The sequence below is a fragment of the Ursus arctos genome, unplaced genomic scaffold (genome assembly GCF_023065955.2).
Source record: "Ursus arctos isolate Adak ecotype North America unplaced genomic scaffold, UrsArc2.0 scaffold_36, whole genome shotgun sequence".
Lineage (NCBI taxonomy): Eukaryota > Metazoa > Chordata > Mammalia > Carnivora > Ursidae > Ursus > Ursus arctos.
Genome location: NW_026623050.1, coordinates 8,832,206 through 8,844,256, shown reverse-complemented (window position 1 = coordinate 8,844,256; position 12,051 = coordinate 8,832,206). Strand labels below are relative to the sequence as shown.

Sequence of the window (12,051 nt, the reverse complement as noted above, 5' to 3'; positions counted from 1 at the left end):
GGGGGAAATCCCAGAGAGGAGAGAGCTATAGAAGGGAAATCTGTTTTTGAAACCAGCAGGAATCTTGGGCTTGCCTCCAAGATGCACATGTTTAGAACAGGCCCAAAGAAACAGCAACAGGGTTGAGAATGAAGCTGCAGTAAACCACCACTTAAGTCTTAGACTAACCCCTGAGTAGTACATGCACAGGCAGAGCCAAACAGCATAGCAAAGGCTGTAAGACTAACATTGGAACCAACATACACAGTGAGACAAAACTTACTGAACCTACCTGGGTTGTTTGCCTACTAAAATAAAAAGAAAGACACATTTTTCCAGAGAATTTTAACAAGAACCAAAACTTCACGATATAATACTCAAAATATCCAAGATAAAATCCAAAATTACTGAGCATCCAACTCTCAAGGAAAAAAACAATCAAATGCCAATCCTGAGATGTTTTAACATTGAACTTTTTTGACAAAAAAATTGAAGCACCTATATAATCATTAAACAAAAAGTAAAGGTGAACACGTTTGAAATGATTGGAAAAATATGAGTTCTTGGCAGAAAAGAGTAGAAACTATTTAAAAAAAGAACCAAACGGAGATAATAGAATTGAAAAAAGTACTGTATGAAATGAAAATTAGCTGGATGGGCTCAGTGGTAGAATGGAGATGGGAAGCATAAGAGTTAGTGAACTGGAAATTAGATCAGTGGAAATTTTCCAGTCTGAAAAATAGAAAAGTGATGGAGGGGGAAAAAAAAGAACATGCTTTAGAGACATATGGACCCAATTTTTTTAATCCAATATTTATGTCCTGCAAGTCCCAAAAAGAAAAAGGATGGTACAGAAAAAAAATTTTTTTTGAAGAAATAATGGCTGAAAACTTCCCAAATTTGGTGAAAAACATAAACTTACATATTTAAGAAGTTCAGTGAACTTCAAAGATAAACTGAAAGAAAACCATAGATCGTACCCAAACTGTTAAAAACCAAAGATGAAGGGAAAAAAATCTCAAAAGCAATCAGAAAAAGACAACTAGTTTCATATAAGGGAACAACAATCCTAATTTGTTGAGGAAATGGAGCCAAAAAGAGGTTAGTGTTCACCCGAGGTCTTAGTAATAGTGGCAGAGCTGGGATGCAAACCTAGGCAGCTTGGCTCCAGAGCCTCTGCTCTTATTCACTAATGTATGCTGCCTTATGACTAGAGTACTATGCATCCATTAAAAATGGAACTATAAAGGTGGAGTTACTGATGTGGAAAGACATTTATAGATCTGTTGGTGAAAAACTAAGATACAGAACAGTCTATAGATTTTGTCTTTATAAAAAAATCTGTATGTGTAACATTCATATGGAGAACAGAAGAGGATAACCCAAATGTTATTTGGGTAGAGAAATTTTGAATGATCATTTATTGCTTATTAACATTTTCTAAGTTTTCTAAAATGGTCATATATAATTTTAAAATGCTAGAAAAGTGTGTGTCACACCAAACCCTCATGATTTTCTTCCTTTTTCCTTTTCACTTCTAAGGAGAAAACCCAACAATTCCAGTCTTATTTGATCAAGGAATGGGCGATTCCACTTTTGAGTTCCATTCTATCCTTAGTTTTGGAATTCAGCCTTCGTAAGTATTTAAATAGTTAAGAGAAGTTTGTAAATGGCTGTGAAAATAAGAGTGAAGAGTAATCCTTCCTTCTGTCCTCCCATCTTTCCTTCCTTCCTTCTTGCTTTATTTGTAAAATTATTTCTTTACCCCATTTTTATCTTGTTTCTTTCTCCCTGGAGTTTTATTTGTACAATAAAATTAAGTGGTTTTATGTATTAGGGTGAACCGTGTCTATAATTAACCATTTTTGACCAACAAAAATGCCATTTCTCTATAGTCCTGCTTATAATAAGAGCAGCATTTAAGAGACTTTGATTAAAGTCATATCTAACCTGCCATCTGACTTCTGAAGAGTCTCCTGTCACCCAAATCCCCAGTTCATTTTTCATGTTGGTAAAATTGAAACAGTAGCCTCTTACCTTACATTATAAGGCTATTGGAAAAATACTTAACGTGAAGACACTGAAAAATATAATGTATCCAAATCAGGTGTTATTATTTAATAGATGTTATGTACATTTTTTTAGTTGTGATCCTTTTTTATATTACATATCTCATTGTTATTAAAAATACTTGTTAGAAAAGGAAGTTCAGGAAACCAGAGTATCACTCCAAGTACAAGGTATATTCTCTCTGTCTGTCTCTCTCTCTCACACACACATACACACACACACACACACACACACACACACACACACACCCCTGTTAACACTGAGTCCCTTTTCCAGAGACTAAAACTTGTTAGGTCAGATCTGTTTCCTCTGAATTTTATTCTTTCTCTCCAGTCCATCCTTAATTTGGACCTGGATCCTTTCTGCTGTGATTATTTACTGCATCTTTTACAGAAAGTACAGTTATATGGGCCATTATCATTTTGTAAGAGTTATTTTTCTACCTATAAGAGATAGAGTTCTGCTTTTGCCATTTTTTCCTAATGAATAAATCTTCAGAGGCTCTAATCTCTAATTTGAAGAAGAGCAGTTTACTTTGTCAAAAGGAGTTAATTATAGACACAAACTTCGATACCTAATTGGACTTCTCAGTAAGTAACCCCGTTTACTAAATTACCATATAAATTTTTCTTATTTTATTTTTAGGATAAAATATTCTAATAGCATCAAGGAAATGGTCATTCTCTTTGCTACAACAATTTATAGAATTGGACTGAAAGTACCTCCTGATGAAACGGATCCTCGAATCCCCATGATGACCTGGAGCACGTGTGCTTTCACTATCCAGGCAATTGGTAAAGCCTATGAGAGACTGTTTTAAAGGGTTCATAGAAACGGAATTAACATTGATTGACCAAAATTTTTCCTTTTTTTCCTTGATCACTTAAAATAGTTCGAATTGTTGAAGGACTATTAGGATTTCATTATATTAGTGTGGCTTGATGCCATTTAGTCTGAGAATTTTTCTGTCAATTCCTTTTTAACTACAGTATTGGCCATATGCAAAATAAGCTCAAAATATTTGAAAGGTATAGCACGAAGCAAGCTATATTTGAAAGCTGGCAGATTTATAACACTAGAAAATCAAGAAAAGCAAAGGAAGAAGAATCAAGCCAGAAATGTTCAGTAATTTTTGTTTCTTTTACACCTTGAGAAAAAAAGAATGGGAAACCAAAGTCACCTAAAACATTATCAGGAAAGGGAAAGGAAGACTGAAGTAGTCAGGAGAGACAGATTAGCAGGCAGGAACTAAGAGGTCAGAAGGGAAGCCTACTGACAAAATCCCTGCCGTATTGAAACTTCTTATATAAAAGTGTAGCAATCAAATCAACATGTTGTACACCTTAAATTTACAGTGTTATGTGTCAGTTATATCTCAGGAAAGCTGGGGAGCAGAAAAGAATATAGTAGTGAAGAATTGCTTAGATTTTAAAATTAGTGTATTTCTTACTATAGTCATGAGATACGATAATATCTGAAAAAGAATAAGAACTGTGATTCTTTTATGTCCTCTTTATCCAAGACAGTTTCAATTTCCCTTTCCAATATAGATTTTGGCAGTTGTTTTTAATGGAGTCTACCACCCTCCCTCCCTCCCTCCCTTCCTTCTTTCCTTCCTTCTTTCCTTCCTTCCTTCCTTCCTTCCTTCCTTCCTTCCCTCTCTCCCTCCTTTTCCTTTCTTTTTCTCTTTCTTTCTTTCTTTCTTTCTTTCTTTCTTTCTTTCTTCCCTCCTTTTCCTTTCCTTTTCTTCTTTCTTTTCTTTCTTTCTTTCTTTCTTTCTTTCTTTCTTTCTTTCTTTCTTTCTTTCTTTCTTTCTTTCTTTCTAGATTTTATTTAGTTATTTGTCAAAGAGAGAGAGTACAAGCAGGGGGAGCGGCAGGCAGAGGGAGAAGCTGGCTCTCCGCTGAGCAGAGAGCCCGATTCGGGACTCAGTCCCAAGACTCTGGGATCATGACCTGAGCCAAAGGCGGATGCTTAACCGACTGAGCCACCCAGGCGTCCCAGTCTACCACTTTTTCTTCATTTACATATATTTTTGTAGCAAGACACTATTTCATGATTTGAATTACATAGCGGGAAGCCACTTCTTTACAAAACTTTCCTGCATACCAGCTTCAGCCTCCTAAACAGATTTTAAGAGTTACATCCAAACCTGTCAGACTTAAATCATGGGTAAAAGATAAGACACAGGTTTATATTTACTATGATTAAATAAAATGAGAAATAGGAAGAATGAGATTTTTTTAAGATTATTTATTTATTTATTTGAGAGGGAGTGTACAAGCAGGGAGGAGAAGCAGAGGGAGAGGGAGAAGCAGACTCCCCGCTGAGCAGGGAACCACTTAACCACTGAGCCATCCAGGCACCCCGGAAGAGTGAGATTTAAATAGAATAGAATCTTAACAAATTGATAAGAAATACAAAGCATTCTTTCAGAGTCATGATCTATTAAGTATCTTGAGACTTTCGATGAAGGCATTTTACACTCTACTGTCTTTGGCAAGACAAGCATTAGGAATCAGGAGTTTATATTTAGACAGTTACATTTTAAAAGTTCACAGCTTCTGTCATAAAAGTGATGAGAAGTTCACTGGAGAATAGGACTGAATTTTTTTGTGTGGTTCTGTAACCTAGTAATTGGATTTTATTTGACCACTATTGTGTTACACTGTTTTCACAGTGCTTTTTCCGTCCAGGGGTCATGGTGCTGTACTTTATTCCTGGTGCGTAAGCAGCTAACTTATCTCATTCCCTGTGGGTGTGGAGACACATATACAGGATGTATTGGCATAGTTAGGAACTACCGTTAAGAAATCAATATATATTGGGGCGCCTGGGTGGCGCAGTCGTTAAGCGTTTGCCTTCGGCTCAGGGCGTGATCCCAGTGTTCTGGGATCGAGCCCCACATCAGGCTTCTCCGCTGGAAGCTTGCTTCTTCCTCTCCCACTCCCTCTGCTTGTGTTCCCTCTCTCGCTGGCTGTCTCTCTGTCTGTCAAATAAATAAATAAAATCTTTAAAAAAAAAAAGAAATCAATATACAACGTCTTTTATTACTGTCTATTCAAAGTTGGAAAAAGAAAATAGGAAATAAGCCTTCCTTACTCATAGATGTATCTGCTGCCAGAGATCAATGAAAATACAAGTAATATAGCAATAGATGCCCTAGCCAGCAAGGTGAAATGTGTATGAATCCATGGGATTTTTTTGTATTTTCAGTTTTGTTTTTTTTCCTATAAATGTAATTCCTTTTTAATAGTACCTGTAAGAGGAACCTCCATACTGTTTTCCAAAGTGGCTGTGCCAACTTGCATTCCCACCAACAGTGTAAGAGGGTTCCCCTTTCTTTTTTTTTTTTTTAAGATTTTATTTATTTATTTGACAGAGACAGCCAGCAAGAGAGGGAACACAAGCAGGGGGAGTGGGAGAGGAAGAAGCAGGCTCCCAGCGGAGCAGGGAGCCCAAAGCAGGGCTCAATTCCAGGACCTCAGGATCATGACCTGAGCCGAAGGCAGACGCTTAATGACTGAGTCACCCAGGCGCCCCAGAGGGTTCCCCTTTCTCCACATTCTCTCCAACATTTGTTGTTTGGAAAACAGTACGGAGATTCCTCAAAAAGTTAAAAATAGAGCTACCCTATGACTCAGCAATTGTGCTACTGGGTATTTGCCCCAAAGATACAGATGTAGTGAAAAGAAGGGACACTTGCACCCCAGTGTTCATAGCAGCAATGTCCATAGTAGCCAAACTGTAGAAGGAGCCGAGATGCCCTTCAACAGATGAATGAATAAAGAAGATATATGGTCCATACAATGGAATATTACTCAGCCATCAGAAAGGATGAATACCCACCATTTACATTGACATGGATGGAACTGGAGGGGATTATGCTAAGTGGAATAAGTCAAGCAGAGAAAGACAATTACCATATGGTTTCACTTATATGTGGAAGATAAGGAATAGCATGGAGGACATTAGGAGAAGGAAGGGAAAAATGAAGGGGGTGAAATTAGAGGGGGAGACAAACCATGAGAGACTATGGACTCCAGGAAACAAACTGAGGGTTTCAGAGGGGAGGGGTCAGGGGGATGGGTTAGCCCAGTGATGGGTATTAAGGAGGGCACGTATTGCCCAACGGAACACTGAATGTTATATGCAAACAATGAAGCATGTAACACTGCATCAAAAACTAATGATGTACTGTATGGTGACTAACATAACATAATAAAAAAATGAGATATAACTTTTATACAATAAAATATATAAATTTGTTAAAAAAATAGTACCTATAAGAGCAATAGTTACTTGCATCTGTCTTATGTATTTTAAAACAAAATAGGTTGTGATTATACATAAAAATGATTTGTTTAAAAATTGTTGGCATGAAGCAATGTTAAAAGGACAAAAAATGAACCAGGATGTTTTGTTTTTCCCAAGTATTCTCTATAGATAGCTGCAGGGGCTTTATTATTTATAGTAACAATTTGTAAGTGATCTACATTTACTCATAATATTTTCTCACTGAAAAATTCGGAAATTTTGGCATAGACTTAAATGTGAAACTTTGAAGGGGAAAAGTACAAGTCATCTGGTCAAAAATATAATCAGTTAAAGAACATCTGATGGAAACCAAGTATACAATTGTAGCAGTATTCAGGATTTATTATTTGTGTTTTTCTTACTCTTTGAGAAAACCTCTTGGGAGATGAAGGAAAACCTCTGTTTGGAGCACTTCAAAATAGACAGGTGTGTATATTCCAGCAGGGTATGTGTAACTCATGGTAGGCTTTTTTTGGTATAGTCTAAAAAAAATTTACATTTTTTAAATTCACTCCTTTTTCTATAAAAATTAGCAAAATTCTATTTTTTTTTTTAAAGCTACTTCAGTCTCACGGGAGACTAAATGGCCAACATTGTGCCCTTTAGAGAGCTTACTCAATCTTGGTGGTTAAATGTAATTCATAGGTTTCAGGTGATACTTAGTTACTTTTTTCCCCCCTACTCTGTTTATTGCCAGGTCAGAAACCCAGTGTCTCCTACATTTTCCTTTCTCACTAATTTTGCCCCATCATGTAACATTAAGTATTAGTGCTGGCTTAACTATAAATGGATCATCATAGTAAATTAAAGAATAAAATTAAGCCATGGCTCCTTGATGGGCAGATCTTGGCACTACAGGACTATATTCCTATCTCCAGGCCTAAGCCTCATATTGTAGGGAACCTGGAAAATAGTGCTCAACAAATAGCCCCACGAAAACAGAGTGGGCAACAAAGGATTCCCTAGACCACCCTCCTCCTCGCCATTTCTCTCTTACTTTCCTGACAGCTGACACAGGGGGCTTGTAGTCCACAATGTGCTTCCCTACAGTTCCTGACCTTCTGGTTAGGAAGCCCAAGATCTGTTTCCTGTATTCAGTGGAACTTTTTGGGGTTTTTTGCCATCATTTTAGAATTTCTATACATATATTTTTTTTGCCCAGGCCTCAGCAGAGTAAATTAGTCCAGACATTTAAGAAACTGGGGGAAATGAGTACTTAAATGAGAATTGAAATAATTAATAGCTTTAATACCTCTTTGTCATGGGAAAATCTGTTAAAAATTTGATGAGTTCATAAAACTTTCTGTAAGTACTAAAATTATTGTAATTTATTTCCAAGAATGTGAAGTACATAAGTCTGCAGCTAATTCTTGCAGCCTGGGATTGAGTTCTACAGTGAGTGACTTCAGCCTATCATCTTCCCTTATCTTCTTATCTTTCCCTCTCTTACAATCTAGCATAACGGTCTGAAAGCGTTAATGCAGTTTGCCATTGCACAGAAGATTACCTGTCCCCAGGTCCTGATACAGAAACATCTGATTCGTCTCCTATCAGGTAGTGTCCTCTGAATTATTATTATATTATTACTTACATGTCCTTTTCCATTGCACTTCTGGCAGTGTATTTCATTAGGAAACAACACACTGTACTAATTTTGAACACTCACTCTAGCAGCTTTACAAAAGAAAAAACAGAAGACGTGGATGCCCCTCTAATACCTGCAATCTTATTTTAAAACTCAGGTTGTTTTCCAAATGTTTTTAACTTATATCCCTTATACCCACCTAGGGGCTTTATTGAACCAACATCCACGTTTGTATCCTAATCTGGTTAGAAAAGAGATCAATGACAGGGATAGATCATTTAAAAATAGGTTTAATTTTGCTGGATCAGGGAGATATTCTTCATCCTCATTTCACTTGCACTGCTCTGCATGCTCTCTCTGCTACCCACTCCAAATTGTTCACATATTTTATGTATCACGTGACATTTGGAAATGTATAGTTAGGGAAAAGGTATTAAGGAACATTGTGTAAAAGTAATTCTTCTTCATCATTGAGCATATATTTATTGAATAATCTCTGTTTCCGTTATGCTATTTACCTTTTTTCCTCCTGGATCTTATCTTTCAACTCTTAAATTATATACAAGGCTTTCTAGGAAGTTTTTGTCAGTTTAACTTATCTTTAATTGTGGTTCCCATATCTTAAAGGTGTGATGTGCCAGTTTACAGTTTCTGTATTGTATAACCCTGTTATATTTTTGTTTTAGGTGTTTTGAATTATATTTAACTACATTGCTATCTTACTGAATGAAATACACTGTTTTGTTTTGGTTTTTTGTAGTTATTCTTCCTAACCTAAAATCAGAAGATACACCTTGCCTCCTATCTATAGATCTCTTTCATGTTTTGGTAAGTGTTCAACAAAATTTTTTTAAGTCTTTCAAGTTTATAATTTCATGTATTTTCCTCATTCAAATTCATGTTCTTTGTTCAAGATTATAAATTATTGGTGTTCAAACTATAAAATTTAGTCTCTTGTCCATTCTGTTTACAAATAGATGCAGATTTGACTGAGACCATCAAAATCACTTTAAGGGTGCCTGGGTGGCTCAGTCAGTTAAGCGCCTGCCTTCAGCTCAGGTCATGATCCCAAAGTCCTGGGATCAAGTCCCACACTGGGCTTCTTGCTCAGCGGGGAGCCTGCTTCTCCCTTTCCCTCTCCCCCTGCTTGTTCTGTCTCTCTCTCTCCCTCCCTCTCCCTCTCTCGCAAAAATAAATAAATAGGGGCGCCTGGGTGGCTTAGTCATTAAGCATCTGCCTTCGGCCCAGGGCGTGATCCCGGAGTCCTGGGATCGAATCCCACGTCAAGCTCCTCTGCCGGGGCCCTGCGTCTTCCTCTCCCACTCCCCCTGCTTGTGTCCCTTCTCTCGCTGGCTGCCTCTCTCTCTGTCAAATAAATAAATAAAATCTTTAAAAAAAATAAATAAATAATCTTAAAAATAATCACTTTAAAAACAAAAGCACATTTACTCTTTATTTTGTAACAGGTATCATCCTAGTTAGTTATATTTAGTTGGTCTGTTCAAGCAGACTTTTTCTAAATAAATATTGTGCTTTCCTCCTCTGACTTTTTCTTGTTTACAGTATATTATAAGCATTACATTATAAATGACAGTGTGAACTATCTTAAAATATTGATTATTTGGTGTTAGGGACCAGACCATTGACACATCTAGGCTTACCCCAAACACCTGTGGATAGGTGGCAACTGTTTTGTGAGTTTCTTTCTTTCTTTTTTTTTTTTTTTAAGATTTTTTATTTCTTCATTTGAGAGAGAGAGAAAGACAGAACATAGGCAGAGGGAGAGGGAGAAGCAGACTCCTCAGTGAGCTAGGAGCCCAACACTGGGCTCGATCCCAGGATTCTGGGATCATGACCTGAGCTGAATGCAGACGTTTAACCATCTGAGCCACCCAGGTGCCCCAGTTCTATGAGTTTCTTGCAGAGAAAGGTTTTCCATCCCTGCAGTGACTCTGTTCCCTTCAAAATGCGTTCTCTGGAGAGATCATTGGTGAGGTTGGGAACATGGAGTTTGTGGATATGGGTTAGCCAGTATTCTCCACCCCTCATTGTCCAGGACTTTGCCCAGTGGTTTCACTCCTTTCTTTTGGAATCTTTTGGGGAAACTTTGAAAAGAAAGCCAGTAACTTGGCCCTATACTCTGAGATTCTGATTTGATTGGACTGGCCTGTGAGTCAGTGTTAAACATAAGAGCTCCCCAAGTTACTGTAATGTTGAATCTTCTGAGCCACAGACATGATTGAGACCACTACCTAGAGCAAGAAGTTTCAGCAAAGGGATAACCTGTTTGGTGATGACTTTTGTTCTCCATTTATGATACACTATATTCTAAGATATTCTGTTGAATAATAGGAAAAAATAATGGTGGCTATAAAAACACACACACACACACACACGCTGCAATATCTGAAACATTTGGTTATGAGATTAGCTCATACTGATCTTTGTTCACCCGCGTTGATGTCCATTTTCTCTCGTAGGTTGGTGCTGTGTTGGCATTCCCATCCTTGTATTGGGATGACACTGTTGATCTGCAGCCTTCATCAGTTAGTTCTTCCTATAACCACCTTTATCTCTTCCATTTGATCACCATGGCACACATGCTTCAGATCCTTCTTACCGTAGACACAGGTAAACCTCCCATCAATTGTTAACTGTAAATAATATTTGCCCATGGTTTATTGGTAAAATTAATTATGCTTTTGATTAATCATATATATGTATGTGTATATATATATATATGTATATCTATATTTTTAAGTTCTGTGTTATATCTCTTGTTGAATGATCATTTGTTTCTTTATGGATGCTATGGATGCTATTTAAATAAAAAGTTAGAAGAGCTGCGAAAGGGATAATTAGCTAAACCACTTGATTCTCTAACTTGTGGCTTCTCCAGATATAAGGGGAATCATTTAGACCTGCTATATCCTTTTTCAAATTTCCTAATTTCGGGGTTGGGAATTAGTCTCTTCAACATTTGTCCCTACCTAAATACTTTCAGTCTTTTGATAAGCCTGTTTATGAAACCGTTCTGGATTCCTCCAGCTAGAATGGTAATTCTTTGTTTTATAGCATTTGTTCCATAGTATCTTGTTTTATAGTTCTATAATGTTCTTCTTTCCCTGGTTCTTCTTTCTCTCTACTCTTTCCCCACTGCAAGTTTCTTGAATAGGGAACATTCAAATTTTAAAATATTTTCTCATAAAGTTAAAGTATCTAACAACTTTTGTTATACCAAGTAAGTATTCATTATATGTTTTTTGAACAAATATTCACTTAGAGATTTCTGAATAATAATACATCATGGAATTATGATGTAGTTATTCTCTTAGACTCTAACCTTAATTGAAAGCAAAGTCTGGTTCCTGGGTATCAGTGATCAGGAAGGGCTCTTGAATAGTTGGGTAATTCAGAAAACAGATAAAGTGACTTTAGAACAATGTCTAACAAAACTAAATATGCATTTATCCTTTGACCTCCCAGACACTTCTAAGAATCTATCCCAAAGCTATACTGGCAAAAATCTGAAAGGATATATGCACATGATTATTCATTGTGGTATTATTTGGAAAAACAAAGCCCCCAGAGATTGGTTGAATATCCTGTGATATATGCATATGGTGGAATGCTCTGCAGCTGTACAAAGAAATGAGCAAGATCTACTGAAGAAGTAATCTCTAGGAGATACTTATTAAGTGAAAAAAGTGTACAGAACAGTAGTTGTAGTATAATATATTTGTGTAAGGTATTTTAGGTATATGTGTGCAGATATATTCTTATTTGCTTATATTTTTTATAAATGAAACAATAGAAGTATAAGAGTTGCCCCTAGGTAACGTAGAGAGTCAGGGATTTGAGCAAAGACTCCTGCGAATGTCTTTTTAATGTAGTTTTTTTTTTTTTTTTTTTTAAGATTTGATCTATTTGAGCGAGAGAGTGCATGAGTGTGGGAAGGGGCAGAGGTAGAGGGACAAGCAGATTGCCCACTGAGCGGGGAGCCCTACATGGGCTCAATCCCAGTACCCCAGGATCATGACCTGAGCTGAAGGCAGACGCTTAACCAACTGAGCCACCCAGGCACCCCTAAAACACAGTAT

At 36.9% G+C, this 12,051-nt stretch overlaps 1 protein-coding gene across 1 annotated transcript in view; it reads left to right on the top strand.

Annotated features, from left to right (window-relative positions):
* The window catches only part of UBR1 (ubiquitin protein ligase E3 component n-recognin 1), a 131,137-nt gene that overhangs the window by 95,838 nt on the left and 23,248 nt on the right, over window positions 1–12,051 (top strand). The window contains exons 34-39 of the mRNA XM_026479892.4: window positions 1,522–1,615; window positions 2,695–2,843; window positions 6,737–6,792; window positions 7,824–7,920; window positions 8,712–8,779; window positions 10,432–10,582. Of these exons, the coding sequence (XP_026335677.1) occupies window positions 1,522–1,615; window positions 2,695–2,843; window positions 6,737–6,792; window positions 7,824–7,920; window positions 8,712–8,779; window positions 10,432–10,582 (615 nt within the window). The remainder of the gene's footprint in view (window positions 1–1,521; window positions 1,616–2,694; window positions 2,844–6,736; window positions 6,793–7,823; window positions 7,921–8,711; window positions 8,780–10,431; window positions 10,583–12,051) is intronic.